The following is a 15444-nucleotide window of genomic DNA, read 5'->3' on the forward strand; positions in this document are numbered from 1 at the left end:
CAACTTTATTCTAGAAAAATTCAAACTTTTTACTCTGACACACTTTTTTATTCGTAACCTTTATCATAATCCCCAAGTCAGTGGGTAAAGACTGGAACACGACATCCCTGTCTTCACTTGAGGAGTACTTGCGGTCATCGATGGTGGCAAGGTTGGAGGTGGTAGTAGTTGCGATGGGGTGAGAATAAAGAAATTTGCCCTTAAAATTCAAGATTATGTATTTGTGGGATATTTTAAAATAAATTATTGTTCGGTAGGGATTAAAATTAAATTTTTAGCAATTTTTAATAAAAGCTAATGAAATGTGTGGTTGAAGACTTGAATTTGTGAGTCTAATAAAATATGTTATTAAAATTAATTGTTGACTTTAATTTGGAGGTATATTCTATTAAAACTTTTGAAGACTTTTTTAAATGATGACTTTTGTAGATTTCGTTGATCTTTTATAGATTTATATGTAATTAATGGAAGTTTTTCATTGATATTTATGGACTTTTATTTTAAAAATTTTATAGACTTTTATAGAGTTCAAATTTTTTTTTGAAGACTTTCATTGGAAATAAAATTCCCATTGATCTAGTACAACGTTATGAAATTCTTTCATACGAAGTGTTGTTTCCCACAATTTCCCTTTTCCTACCTATATAATAAAATAAGAAGACCTCACATAACTGTTGGTCTTCTCTCTCTTGCGAGGCGATTTTCCACCGCCTTCTACCCTCTCGAGGGTTCCTTCTCCTCTCACGGATCCCTGAGTAGAGGTTGCCCCCCTGCTTCGGTGCAGGCTTCATCTTGTGTATTCGAGCTCTCTCTCCATGGAGTCAACTATTGCCAGTTTGTGTGCAAAACTTTCTCTCATAGCACAAGAGGAAGACGTCTTACTGGTGGAGGAAGATGAGGTGCTGATTCCCCATCGCAGTGACAAATGCTTGCTTTTCAAACTGTTATCCAGCAAGCACTTCAATAAAGAAGCCTTCAAAGGAACTATGAGGCGGTTATGGCATCCAAATCGAACTTTAAGCATTCATGACCTTTTCCCTAATTTACACATTGCTGAGTTTGATGACAACAGAGACAAAGACCGTGTTAAGTGTGAGGGCCCATGGGTTTTTGGTAAGCAATTGGTCCTCACCAAAGATGTTGATGGTCTTGAGCAAATCCACCAAATTTTGTTTTCTGAGGCGAACTTCTGGGTACGAATTCATGACCTCCATGTCATGGTTCGAAATTGGAAAATGGGAGATTTTATTGGGAGGCAACTTGGTAAGGTTATTGAAGTTGATATCGATAAAATCGAGATTGCAAGGGGCGAATTCCTTCATGTTCGGGTTTGTCTTGACATTTCAAAGCCTCTCTTGCGTGGAAAGAAAATATACGTCGGCTCTTACAAACCTTTTTGGACTCGATTTTCCTATGAGCGACTACCAAATTTTTGTTACCTGTGTGGTGTGCTGGGACATGGTCACAAAGACTACATTCTATGGAAACCTGCTATGGAGGCATACACCACCTCTGATTATTCCTATGGTCCTTGGTTACGTGCTGGTAATTCTAGTGATTATAGCGGTCCTATTGTCGATCGTCAAATAAATTCCCGGACTCCTGACTCTCCGAATAGCCTTGCAAACCCAAGTTCTGACCCGAGTTCCGCTAATATCACTCATGTTAACCTGGTGAATTTGACAAATAAGGACCAATTACTGGAACCCTATGGCAAGGGAGATCCTGCAATGTTGCTGAATTTGACAAATTCCCAGGAGTTACAACAAACCAATTTTGAAGGAATTTCTACAGCGTCACGGACAGCAACCAATCTGGAGCTAACACCTCTACAGACTGATGCCATTATGGATAATCTAACGGCGGAGAATACTCGTCACAGTGGTCTTGCTGATACTCAGACTAAGGGTACTCATGGCCTTTTACAAACAGATCCTGTTTCATCCAACTCTGCGGAGGTCTTAACTGGAGCAAAGGGAGCAAATTTCACTCGAAGATGGAAAAGACTAAATACGAACCACGCAATTCACTCTATTGTTCCCCCTCCGCAAACAAGTCTCAAGCGATCCCTGGATTTCCCCTCTGAAAATGGTACAACTGTCCAAATGCCTAAAAGACTGAAGGGCGAAGAAAAGACATCCGAACAGGATTTTGACCACAACTCTCAGCTTTCGGTGGTGGCTGAAATTCAGCCCCACCGATCCCCTTGAAACTACTTAGCTGGAATGCACAAGGGCATAGGAACCCTCGTGGCATTCATGCTCTTTCTAATCTTATCAGAAAAGAAGATCCCGATGTTTTGTTCTTGCAAGAAACAAAACTTAATGCTGCAAACATGGAACTCTGTCGGATTAAATTAAAGTTTTATGGCTGCTTAAATGTTCAGGCAGTGGGCCGTAGTGGTGGAATTGCACTCCTTTGGAAATCTAATGTAAATTTATCAATCCTGGGTTACTCTACAAAGCACATTGACGCTAAAATTGAGTCACCTCTACATTGTTGGTTCTTAACTGGAATCTATGGCCATCCCGAGACAACTAAACGCATGGAAACTTGGAATTTATTGAAGAGGCTGAAAAGAAACTCTTCAGAGGCATGGCTTGTCTTTGGTGATTTCAATGAAATCCTATCTAACGAAGAAAAATGGGGAGGTCGTGATCGACCTAGACAACAACTAGAAAATTTTCAGCATATGTTTCTCGAATGTGAGCTCAGAGATCTTGGGTTTAAAGGCCCCTATTACACGTGGTATAATGGAAGACATGACACTAACCAAATTTTTGAAAGGCTTGATCGCTTCATTGCTAATGATTCTTGGTGTCGGCTCTTTACACAAGCTATGGTTACTCATGGTTCAACTACATACTCAGATCATCGTCCTCTTTGGATCCAGCTTCAAGGTGCTTCTCAAACACTTAAAGGCCCTAAACCATTTCGTTTTGAATCAATGTGGATTGGTGAAAAAGCATGTTCTGACATTGTGTTAAATCAGTGGTCTGATACTAAGTCTCAAAATCTAGAAAGCATTATGAGGAATATAAGCTGCTGTAGCAGTCAACTTCAACTTTGGAATCGATCTAAATTCGGAAGAGTGCAAGCGGAGCTTAACAAAGCCAGAACGAAGTTGTCTCAAATCCAGAAGAAAGATCCTGCAACTATAAATACTGAGGCACTTCGAACAAGTGCTGAAAAGGTGCAAACCTGGATGGATAGAGAAGAACTTATGTGGAAGCAGCAGCCTAGGGCTGCATGGCTTGAACAGGGTGACCAAAATACTCGTTATTTCCATGCTAAAGCTTCCCAAAGAAGAAAAACAAATTCGATTACTAAACTCTTAGATGATCAAGGCTGCTGGCAGGATGGAGGGGCATGTAACCGGCTAATCACCAACTACTTTTCTGATTTATTCTCCTCTACCGGCTCACGAAATCATGCCGCTGTCCTCGATAATTTAGAATGCAAGTTGACTTATGATATGAACATAGATTTGATTCAAACTTTTACAGAAATCGAAGTCTCCCAGGCCTTGAAGGAGATGCACCCTACTAAAGCTCCGGGTCCTGATAGTATGCCTCCTCTTTTTTTTCAACAATTCTGGCCTCTTATTGGTTCCTCTGTTACAAATGCGGTACTACATGTTTTAAATACATGTGAGTTTTCCCAAGATATAAATCACACCTTTATTACACTTGTCCCTAAGACAAAAAACCCCCAGACAGTTAAGGATTTCAAGCCTATAAGCCTCTGTAACGTCCTGTATAAATTGGTTTCAAAAGTTGTGGCAAACAGGAAAAAAAACAGTGCTCCCTACGGTAATCTTGGAAACAAAATCAGCCTTTATTAAAGGGAGACTTATTACAGATAATGTGCTTGCGGCCTATGAAGTACTCCATTTCTTACGAAGGAAAAAGAAGGGCAGGAAAGGTTATATGTCCCTTAAGCTCGACATGAGCAAAGCATGTGATAGAGTCGAGTGGTCATTCCTTGAAGCAGTGATGCATAAATTGGGCTTCCATGACAAGATTATTCAACTGGTGATGAAATGTGTTACTACGACTTCTTTCTCGATCCTCATCAATGGCTCTCCCACTGGTCACATCACCCCCTCCAGGGGCTTAAGGCAAGGAGATCCTATCTCTCCTTACTTATTTCTTATATGTACGGAAGGATTGGTTAATCTATTGAATAAGGCAGAAAGAAATAAAAATGTGACTGGTATTCAAGTGTGCAGAGGAGCTCCAAGTTTAAATCATCTTCTCTTTGCGGATGATAGCTTGATTTTTTGTGAAGCTAATGAGAGCACTACGTCTCGGCTACAAGCTCTTCTAAGTAGTTATGAGGATGCCTCGGGTCAACAATTGAACAGGGATAAAACCTCAATGGTTTTTAGTGCAAATGTAAGTCAAGACAAGCAAGAATCAATTATGGCCCTCTCGAATGCCCCTCAGGTACAACAATATGACAAATATCTTGGATTACCACCTATGGTTGGTCGATCAAAAACTCGAGCTTTCTCGGACATAAAACATAAAGTTTGGCTGAAGTTGCAAGGATGGAAAAGTAGTATGTTCTCCCAAGGTGGTAGAGAAATTCTCCTCAAATCAGTTGCTTTGGCAATTCCCTCCTATGCTATGAGTTGCTTCAAACTCCCCTCTACATTATGCACTGAACTTGAGAAGACGATGGCTAGATTTTGGTGGGGCCAACGGAAAGAAGAGAGGAAAATTCATTGGCAATCCTGGAATGTTATGTGTAAATCGAAATCCTTTGGGGGCATGGGTTTTAAAGAGCTTCAAATCTTTAATATGGCTATGCTAGGTAAACAAGCTTGGAGGCTCTTGCACCACACCGATAGATTGGTTTATAGAATATTCTCGGCTCGTTATTTTCCTCATGGGAACATCTTGAAGGCATCTATTGGTTGTAACCCTTCTTATGCTTGGCGTGGAATCTGGGAGGCTAAAAATCTATTGGTCCTAGGGGGGAGATGGGTTGTGGGAAATGGCAACACTATACATATTTTGAATGATAAATGGATCCCTGGCATAGGTTATCTAAGACGGGAGTTAGGGACTGTTTTACAGCAAAATCATAGTCAGCAACTTGAAGGTCCAGTCTCCTCTTTGATTGATCATAACTTAAGGTGGTGGAATTTGGCAAAGCTTCGAACTCTATTCTATCCAAAACTTGTGGAGGCTACTTTGAAATTATATCCTAGCCACTCAGGAGAAGAAGATTTCTAGCTGTGGGAACATGACAAATCCGAAACCTATACTGTTAGCAGTGCATATAGATTTTTCAAAAACTGCCTCGCTCCTGATCCTGGGACTTCATCGCGTGCTGCTGAAAATAAGAAATTTTGGGATACCATGTGGCGGCTAAAAATTCCTCAAAAAGTAAAGATCTTTGCTTGGAGAGCTTGTCAAGACAGCTTGCCTTCTAAACAAAATTTGGTCCGACGAAGAGTTTCTATTGCTCCTCATTGCTGTTTTTGCAATTACCCAGTGGAAGATCTATGCCATGTTCTACTCCATTGTCCTTCTATTTATCAATTACTTACCGATCGGTTTCCAGTGTTAAAGACTAAGGCTTATCTAGGAGGTTTTATGCAAGCGGCTATTGATATATTAACAAAAGTTTCAAAGGATGCTCTCTCGGAATTTCTACTCATTACTTGGGGTTTTTGGTTCCGTCGGAACAAGATGGTTCATGATCAGCTTCACCTCTCACCACAACAAATTATTGCTACTGCACTAGCTAAAAAACCTCCTGCTGAATCGGGCCTTACTATCAACGTCACTCCCGGTGTGCCTCTCCAAAAATATAGGTGGTCTGCACCACCTACGAATGCATTAAAACTCAATACTGATGGCGCATTGTTCTTTGATTCAAATAAAGCTGGACTCGGTATTATTCTACATGATCACGACGGAGAAATAATTTTGGCTGCAAGTCGGCCTGAAAACTCACTTCTCGAACCTGAACACATTGAAGCTGCGGCACTTGTAAGAGGGCTACAACTTTGCCTCAATCTCGGCATATCTCATTTGTTGGTGGAGAGTGATTGTTTATTCCTCGTTAATGAAGTCAATAAATCAGTTTTAACCTCTGCATCAATCCGATCTTAGGCGGCCAAAATAAAGGAATTAATGCAGCGTTTTCCTAAATGTAGCCTCCATCACTGCAACAGACTCACCAATCAAGCAGCGCATTTTTTGGCGCGACATGCATGGTCTCTAGAAGACACAGTCCTTTGGTGGCATAGTGTTCCTTCTGTCATTGAAAATGTAATTTTCATTTATAAGCACTATTGTACCCTTTCTTAAGGCTTTTTTCCTTTATGAATGAAACTACTACCCATCAAAAAAAAATAATAAAAAAATAAAAAAATTAAAGAATAAAAATTTAATACCTTAATTAAATAAATAATAATCAAAATTATACATATATATGATAAATAATAAATTTAATATTCACTATTATTAGTATAATATACTTCTAAAAATAAATAAAAAATCAATACATTGAAATTTAATTTCATATGAAATTTTATAATTTAATAAAATATAGATATATTTTTCACAAAAATGAATAAAAAAAGATAAAAAAGTTACAAGAATCCAATTTAATAAGAGACAAAATCTCCCAAAATCTTTTATTTTTTACAAGAATCCAATTGAATATTTATTAGTATTTTTTTTGTGAAAGTTTTTGAATATTTAGTGATCAATAAGAGATAAATTTTGAGATTTTATATGAGTACTTTATACTTAAAAGTTAGCTTTTTAGAGACTATATAAAATTTCAGAGACTTTTATAAAAGTATCTAGAAGTTATTAAAATTTGAATATTCCAAAACTTATAGAAAATTATAAAAAATTTTAATTAAATATACCGTAACTTTTGGAGGCCTCTTAAAAAAGTTTTAATTGAATACATCAATACTTTTAGAGAGTATCAAAAAATCTATATTGAATACTTCTAAACTTTTTAAATCCCAAAAGTCATTAAGGTCTTCTTTGGAAGAGATTTTGTTGCCAATTGCAGCCAAAATATGACCGTTATACATATTTGTCAAATAAGGCCAGTCGTAATTTTTTACTATTTTAAGACTGAATGACGTTTTTGCCCCTTAACATTTCATGCGTTCTTCATGAGACAAGGGCAGTATTGGTATTTCATTTTGAGACAGTAAAATATTCCGACTGGAAAGTTACCCATGTTCAATTGTAACGACTAAAAAATTGCTGCAAATGGGAAAGAAAAGCTCTCACAAACAAGGGCTAAAAGTTTCAATTGAATACATACTCCATATACTACAAAACATGGGCTAAAAGCTATTTTCTTTAAATGGGCCTAGTACAGTGATGGGTCTAATCAAGCTATTAATGGACCCCAAGTGCCCCAGCCCACTAGCTTAGGGTCCATGGGCTTTTGCCCCCAATTCGATACTGAAGTAGAAAACGCATAGTCAATTAGCAGCAATAGAAGTGAAACTATCGATAGCATTTCGGTTCTCTCGTTGTCCCTCTCGATCTTCTGATAAGCCTCTCCCCCTCGAAATCAACAGCTTAGCGAGAGAGAGGCAAAAATATCCTTGCCCATTCCTTTTGCTTTCTGGGACGTCATTAAAAGGTAAATATACGAGTCAAAACCAAATTTTTTCCTTACTGTTCTTTACAATTCTTAATTTCTTCGTACACTGTTAATCATATTCTTTCTTTTGTGGATTTTGGACTAATTTCTCGGATCTATTTGTTTACTGGTGGGTTTTAGTCAGTGACTTGATTTCAACACTTATACACTTATATTTAGTCATGATCTGTTCGGGGAAAACTGAAACTGCTTAATCTGAGAATTTATTTATCTGTTTTTGTTTTGGATTTGGTAAGGGAAAGGAGGACAGAGAAGAAAAGAGCAGTATAATATTTTCATTATTTGTTAAACAAGCTCAACTGAGGCTGGGAATTGGAAGACTCATTGTTTTCCACTAAGATACTTTTTAAAGGGAAATGCCTCCCTTATTGTCAAAAATTTTCTTCTAGTGCTATGGTTTTTTAGAAGGGAAGCGAAATATTTCCTTTTCTTTCCAACAAAGAAAATATACTGTTTACTTATTGAAATAGGTCCATGATATGAAAGTTGAACCTATTAAAATGGTTGTTAGATGAAATGATACTGGTTGGAAGAAAAAATGAATTTTATGTGCCTCTCTTTTTGCTGACCAAAAGGATGGTTATAATTTGGGTTGATTAATGCAAGATATTGAATGGTTTTGTGTCCCAAAAAAATAAAATATAAAAAAATTATTCAGATGATCAAGAGATGTGAATAGTAACTCCAACTGTAGAATATAGTTAATCAGATTTGGAATGTTTTCAGTGTTTTAGGATTATGATTTTACAAAAAATAGATTGGGTGATACTAATTAGTGATTCGGAAGAAGAGTTGCTCTAAAAGGTTGGGTGCAATATGGTGAATCTTGGAGGAGAAGGGTAGGGAGAAGAGAGAGCTTCATTGGATGCAAGAGATTTGAATGGTAACTGACCAACTGGAGAATATAGTTTGTAAGATTTGGAATGTTTTCATTGTTTTAGGATTATGATTTCACAAAAAATAGATTGGGCTATCGTAATTAGTGATTAGGAATAAGAGTTGCTCTAAAGATATTGGGTGCAATATGGTGAATCTTGGAGGATGAGGGTAGGGAGAAAAGAAGAGAATAGAGAGATTCGTCCTTTCAAGAGTAAGTCAAATTTGACAGGGCATTTCACACCATAAAATATGAATCTTGCAGAACACTGCAGAACACTACTTCTAGATGAATGGGATAATAACAAAGTAAATAACAAAGTATTTATAACTAGTAAACAATGTGATTCTTGACAGATCAATCTAGATTAAAGACGCATAAAATTGAAATTTTGCTTTATGAAATTATCAACAAGTCCTGCTGTGTAATTCAACACTTTTACCCTTTATTCAGTTTATTGCCCTTGTGTTTGGCATCACTTTTTCTTCAAAAGGACCTCAATTTTATTCATCGTGATTTAATGAAATATTTTACATTTTCACGGTCATGTAAGAATAAGAATCCTTTTCTATTATTACCTTTTTGTTTAATGCGTAGACATTACTTCAGATTTAATGGCATCAAAGTTGCAGCAATTGCAAGCAAAGGCCTCCCAAGCCTCACAATTTGTGGCCAAGCATGGAACTTCCTACTATAAGCAGTTGTTGGAGCAGAACAAGCAATATATTCAAGAGCCACCTACTGTGGAGAAATGTAATGAATTGGCCAAGCAGCTGTTCTACACTCGTCTTGCAAGGTTAATTTATTTTAATGCATGCTGTACACCATTCAGAATTGAGATGTATTCCCGGATGGCATTTCTTTCTTTTAATTTGACTTTGAACTCCTGTACTTACAGTTATTTCATGTCATTCCTGTGACGCGTGGCTTTCATTTACCTTCTCAAAGCTTACGCTTTAAGTGCCATTTGTGAGGTTTATGCCTTGATTAACTGAGGCTTATGCCTTGGTCTGTGGGCTGCTAATTATAGTATATTCCAATCGTATTTTTAAGATTCAAGTTATTTGCCCACCTTTGGTATGTTTTTTCATATGGATGGCTACGCACCTAATCCTGTACCAATTTGGTGGATTTTAATCATAAGCATAACAGCATTCTAAGAAGAAATTGGCTGCAAAAGTCAAATGTCGTATTTGTCATGTACTTTGTAAGATGTCAATTGCCTTCGCCCAATGTTTAAAAAGGCGGAAATAGGTACTGAGGTGTTTTTCCTTTGTGAGGCGGGACAGATTGAGGCATATGCCTCACAACAAACCAAAAAGTGCTAAATGAGTTGCATCTCCATGTTTTGCTAGTTTGTGAGCATTAGTTTCTCCAGTCTGTTTAGTAGTTCTCATTACTTGGACTTTGCAGCATTCCCGGCCGTACGGAATCATTTTGGAAGGAACTTGATTATGTCAAGAACATGTGGAAGCACAGGCAGGAGCTGAAGGTTGAAGATGCTGGCATTGCTGCTCTATTTGGCCTCGAGTGTTTTGCATGGTTTTGTGCTGGTGAAATTGTCGGAAGAGGATTTACGTTCACTGGTTACTATCCCTGAAAACTGCTAGCCTGGTAAAATGTTTGGGCCAGTCGATGTTCAGCATCATCATTGCGGTTATTTTGAGTTGACATTCTTTGTGCAAGATTTTGTTTTCCTACAACGTTGTCAAAGCTGAGAAATCAGTTGTGTTAAATTCGATTGTCTCAATAAGTAGCATATTCGACATCAAAACCCCTTCTCTAGCGAAGTGAACTAGGTAAATGAACTTGATAATGGAATTGTAATTCCTGTGGAAGATACAGCTACCTGTGATGGACGTAGCTCTGAGAAAAGTTTTCGTGGTTATTCCGTGCTTTACCTTAAACCCTATCTGTTCTTTGTTCTAATAAGAATGGCTTTACAGCCTTGGCCATGTTTAACAAAGATATTTATTGTTATTATTTTATAACTTATTTGCTTTGCAAGTAAACTTAAAACTTTTTATGGGATCTTGATGTTTACATTTTGCCACCTAACATTGGATAAAAAACCGAGTTTCCAGGATATTAGGCATGGAACTGGATAGCGTTAGTTCGAAGAAATTAAAATTTTATTTATTATACCTTTCAGTTTAATACTCTGAGAGTATCTTTAGAATTTTTAAATTACTAGTCGTTATCATGTGCATTGCACGAATTTTGTATTTATCATATTTTTATTAGTGTATGAATTTTAATTTTTTTTTTTGAAATTTTTTGAAGCAATATCTAAAATTATTTCCATGACATAAGAAAATAATTGTAAATTATTTTTACAATTGCATAGCGGTACGTTATCTAGAAAAATATGCTTGTATATTTCATGTTTAAATAAGAAATATACAAACTATTTTGCTTATATTCTTTGATAATGTTGATGATTGAATTGAAGGTGAAGAGTATATTTTTAAATTTTGTGTAATTCAATATTGTAAAATTGAAAAAAAAATCTCCGCACAATGTGGAGAGAGTTAAACCAAGTGCGGAATAAAAATAAAAAAAGGTGCGGAGAGAAAAAAATCTCTCTACATAGTGCAGAATAAAAAAAAAAAAAAACTCTCCACACATTTCGAAGAGATGACAAACCAACTCTTCGTACAGTATGAAGAGCAAAAAAAAATTCTCTGCACTGTGTTCTTTTTGCATAGTACGGAGAGAAAAAAAACTCTCCGCACAGTGCGTAGAGAGTTGAACTTTGTGTGAAGTAAAAAAAAAAGTGTGGAGAAAAAAAAATCTTTCTGCAAAGTGCGGAAAGAGTTGAACCATATGTGGAGAGTTGGCAAACTCTTCGCACGATGCAGAGTAAAAAAAAAAAAAAACTCCGCACAGTGCGGAGAGTGACAAACAAGCTCTCCGCACAGTACAGAGAGAAAAAACTCTCTGCACAATGCGGAGAGTCGTTTTCAAATTCCTTAATTACAAGTCAAATTTCAAAATTATAAATTTTTCGTATATACAATGAAATAGAGTCGAAAAACATGGATCAAAATTAATTATGTCTTCTTTAAATTTCAGTCACAGCTCAATTTTCTGAGCATGCAAATCATATTTACGGTATTGGAAATGAGCTTTCTCGTGATTCATACAATGAAACAATATGTAAGTTGTGCAAAAAAAAGGGATATTGATAGCCCCCAGGGCACATCTCCAATTGGTAAAAAGGGAGGGTGGAGAAATTCAGCTTTACTTGAGGCTGCCGTGTCAAGAGTTCGAATCCTGAAATATGGATTTGGCTCTTGGGTAAGTGCAAGTGTACAAGCAGCCTTCCACCCTGTACCCTTGGAGGCATAATCTGCGATTTACCTCCCTCACGATGCTCCAAGGCAGGGGCAGTGAGAGACCTTTAAGGTTGGGGTTCAACCTTTTTTTAAAGAAGGGGATATTGATAGTACCATGACATTACTTTCACAAAAGGAGGCTCTAGGGTACCACCCAAATTCAATATTTTACACTTACTTGATAATAGCTCTTGGATATTAGAAGCATATACAATTTTCAATGACATTATACTTTCGGATTGTAGGCTAAGAATTAAAGTGTCTAATGTATTGCTCAAAAGTTGTTTGAGAAAATGTCTCTTGGAACTTGCAGATAAAGTCCAGAGAGTTTTTGTTTTTCTCTTCACACTGTGCGGAGAGATAGTTTGCCATCTCTCCGCACTTTGTAGAGTCCTTTTTTTTTTTTTTTGCTCATATACGGAGATTTTTTTTTTTTTGCTCATGGAGTTTATATATGCTAAAACTATTATTATTGTTTTAATATTGTTGGCATGATGTGTGTGTGTGGAAAAATATTTGTGAATTATCATAAACAAAATTCTTCACAAAATGTAAAAAATAAAAATGCATAATAAATCTTCCTATTACGTTAATAAAATTATAATAATTTTTTTTTTTTTACAAATAACATAAAAAAATCATTTTTATCTTCAACAAAAAAACACATTTAAAAATTAGCAATTTCATAACCAGTTTTTTTTTTTAATTCTCGAAAATAGAATTATGAAAAAGAAAACAATATTGAATTACAACATTTAATACTTAAGAAATTCAATATTAAATAAATTTTATATATTTATAACAAATTATAAATTCATATATGCAGCTTACTGTATTTGCAGTCAGCTTATCATATATACAGTTTACCGTATTTGCAAATAACTTGTTGTATTTGCACCTTACCGTATATGCTTCCTACCGTATTTGCAAACAACTTACCGTATTTCATCTTACCGTATATGCTGCCTACCGTATTTGCAGCTTATTGTATTTTTATATACCGATTTTTGCACTTACAAATACCGAGAATGTAGAACACCGTACATTCACTTACCAAACTGAATTTCAAAAAAAATTTCATATTTTTATTTTTTCAACATAAGCATAAAATAAATATTAAATATATATAAAGCACAAAATATAAATGCATATGAATATGGTGCTCAATATTCAATTTTCCAATATTGAATTATATAAAATTTAGAAATATAATCTTCACATTCAATTCAATCATATCAACACTATCAAAGAATACAAATAAAATAATTTGTATAATCTCATATATTTCTTATTCAAGTATGAAATATACAAATATTTTTTTTCTGAATGACACAATACTGTTATGCAATTGTAAAAATAATTTACAATTATTTTCATATATCGTGGAAATATACTTATAGATATTGCTTTAAAAACTTTCCAAAAAATTAAAATTTATACACTAATAAAAATATGATAAATAAAAAATTTGTGCAACGCACGTGAAAGTCACTGTGCGGAGAGTTTTTTTTTTAATAACTTCGCACTGCACTGAGAGTTTGCCAACTTTCCGCACTGTGCAAAGTTTTTTTTTGTTTAACTTTTTTTACTCCGCACTTTGTGAGGACAGTGTCCACACAGATTGTGCGAACTGTTCGCACAGAATGTCATCTCTCCGCACTGTGCGAAGAGTTTTGTCATGGTGTTTGCTATCTCTCTGTTCTGTGCGGAGATATTTTATTTTACTTCGCACTATACAGAGAGTTTGCCAACTCTCCGCACATGATTTGTTATCTCTTCGCACTATACGAGAGTTTTTTCTTTCTTTTTTATTTCGCACTGTGCGGAGAGTTTATTTATTTATTTTTTTAAAGTTTATGTGCAAAGAGTTTTTTTTTTTTTTGCTCATGGCAATTTATATTTACTAAAATTATTATTATTTTTTTAATGCTAGTGGCATGATGTGTGAAAGAACATTTATTTGACATAATTATTTTTTTAATGCTAATTGGATGATGTGTGAAAGAACATTTGTTTGACATAAACAAAATGGAAAATAAAATTGGATTAATTTACAATTGCATGAATAGTAGATATTTCTTCCCCTTTTTATTAGAAGTTAGATAAAAGAAATGTTTCTGAGCATGTCAAATACATCGTGGAAGGTTTATGTAATTTCTTAAATAAAATTTTCTGCCATATTAAATATTATTGATGAATTAAAGAAGGTTGGAGAAGATTTTGAAAATATTATTACAGAATAAAAATTCGGAAGATTACATATGCTTTGTTTAGTCTTCATTATTTTCAAAAAATATATATTTTTTCTTTTTTTCAATCACACATTTTTTGATAAAATAATATTACGTATAAATTTAGAACTTGTTCTTATTTTTTAATTACACATTCTCCATCAATTTGTTATTTTAAAATGTGATTTTAGCGAAAAATGGAACTCAAACGGGCGACTAATTACAAAACTTGTAATACACATTTTCAAAAATGAAAAATTTGGGAAAATGTTTCAAAATTTTTGTGACAACCTGATAATAGATCAATGTCACAATAATATGTCAGTCACAAATAACACATAATTATGATCACAATGACAAAGAACAAATTGTAAGTCACAAATATAGATTTAATCTTAATCACACATTTTTTATGTCACATATTATTTATTAATCATGGATTACACATTTTATTTATAACAAATTATGCAGCTGTAAAAATTATCCATTTTTTATTTGTCAAAATGAGCCCACACACCACACCCTAATTCGACTTACACCACTACCATTTCTAAACTGTTCCCAATTTGAAATTGCAAGTAGAGACTTGTAATTTCACAAATTGCACTAGAGGCTCTCGCCCCTAAATTTTCACCCGAACCTTAATTTCTCCCTATCCTTTTTCTCTGAGGCATCGATGGGTTCTGACATAGGAGGTGCACCATCTCAAGATCACAGTCGGGCAAAGTTGCAATTGCAGCAACAATAGCACCATGACTACCAATGGCGGTGTCATGGTAGTGACAGTGTCCATGATAGGCGGTGGTGACGAACGGCAATTATATTGGTGCGGATGTGATTGTGACTTGGGAAAATGGGTGAACGAATAAAAATAATGCTATTTGTACATAAGAAACTATATAATAGTTTATATACATATGACGTGTCAAAAATAGAGGGGAGGCTTTTTTTTATTTGGTTGATGAAATTCTAACATAATCATATCTCACCACATCATGTATATGTAATTATTATGTATATGTTGCATAATCAAAATAATAAATCAGCATTTATAGTGGATGGGTTGGTGGTCGAGAGGATACACTTGATTTTTGAAAGAAAAAAATTGCACCCTACTTTTCGAAATTAATGATAAGCTGAAAATTGGGAGAAGATGTAAAAATATATTTGAGTAGCCCAATAAATTAAGTGGGAATTATAGCCGTCAAATTTTTTAAGATCCAACTTAAAAATTTGATTTAAAGTTTGTTTATCTAAAATTAGATGATGCCCCACCCTCATCATTGACCCAACTCGATTTTCAATCTAAAACCCCCCAGTCGCTTCCATCTTCCTTCTCCCT

At 35.2% G+C, this 15444-nt stretch overlaps 2 protein-coding genes across 3 annotated transcripts; both read left to right on the forward strand.

Annotated features, from left to right (window-relative positions):
- Positions 1–815: 815 nt before the first annotated feature.
- Positions 816–6128, forward strand: LOC111365549. Its single transcript, XM_022986106.1, has 4 exons — positions 816–2091; positions 2193–3628; positions 3777–5143; positions 5285–6128. The coding sequence occupies exons 1-4, from the start codon at positions 816–818 to the stop codon at positions 6126–6128; spliced, it is 4923 nt and encodes a 1640-aa protein (XP_022841874.1).
- A 1349-nt stretch (positions 6129–7477) lies between these two features.
- On the forward strand, positions 7478–10503 carry LOC111366122. 2 transcript variants are annotated; one of them, XM_022986797.1, is made up of 3 exons: positions 7478–7635; positions 9131–9329; positions 9947–10503. In XM_022986797.1, the coding sequence occupies exons 2-3, from the start codon at positions 9148–9150 to the stop codon at positions 10131–10133; spliced, it is 369 nt and encodes a 122-aa protein (XP_022842565.1). In that variant the 5' UTR covers positions 7478–7635; positions 9131–9147; the 3' UTR covers positions 10134–10503. The 2 variants fall into 2 exon arrangements, with proteins under 2 accessions (XP_022842565.1, XP_022842564.1); XM_022986796.1 differs by having other exon boundaries at positions 7482–7635; positions 9143–9329.
- The last annotated feature ends 4941 nt before the right edge of the window (positions 10504–15444 follow it).

The sequence above is a fragment of the Olea europaea genome, chromosome 17 (genome assembly GCF_002742605.1).
Source record: "Olea europaea var. sylvestris chromosome 17, O_europaea_v1, whole genome shotgun sequence".
Classification (NCBI taxonomy): Eukaryota; Viridiplantae; Streptophyta; class Magnoliopsida; order Lamiales; family Oleaceae; genus Olea; species Olea europaea.

What these genes read in the sequence shown, in the direction of transcription:
- LOC111365549 (XM_022986106.1), top strand. Translation starts at nt 816, where the DNA reads ATGGAGTCAACTATTGCCAGTTTGTGTGCAAAACTTTCTCTCATAGCA. An exon ending in GGATTTCCCCTCTGAAAATG is followed by an intron (nt 2,092 to 2,192) that starts GTACAACTGTCC and finishes GCTGAAATTCAG; the next exon opens with CCCCACCGATCCCCTTGAAA. An exon ending in TTGATTGATCATAACTTAAG is followed by an intron (nt 5,144 to 5,284) that starts GTGGTGGAATTT and finishes TACTGTTAGCAG; the next exon opens with TGCATATAGATTTTTCAAAA.
- LOC111366122 (XM_022986797.1), top strand. Translation starts at nt 9,148, where the DNA reads ATGGCATCAAAGTTGCAGCAATTGCAAGCAAAGGCCTCCCAAGCCTCA. An exon ending in TTCTACACTCGTCTTGCAAG is followed by an intron (nt 9,330 to 9,946) that starts GTTAATTTATTT and finishes TGGACTTTGCAG; the next exon opens with CATTCCCGGCCGTACGGAAT.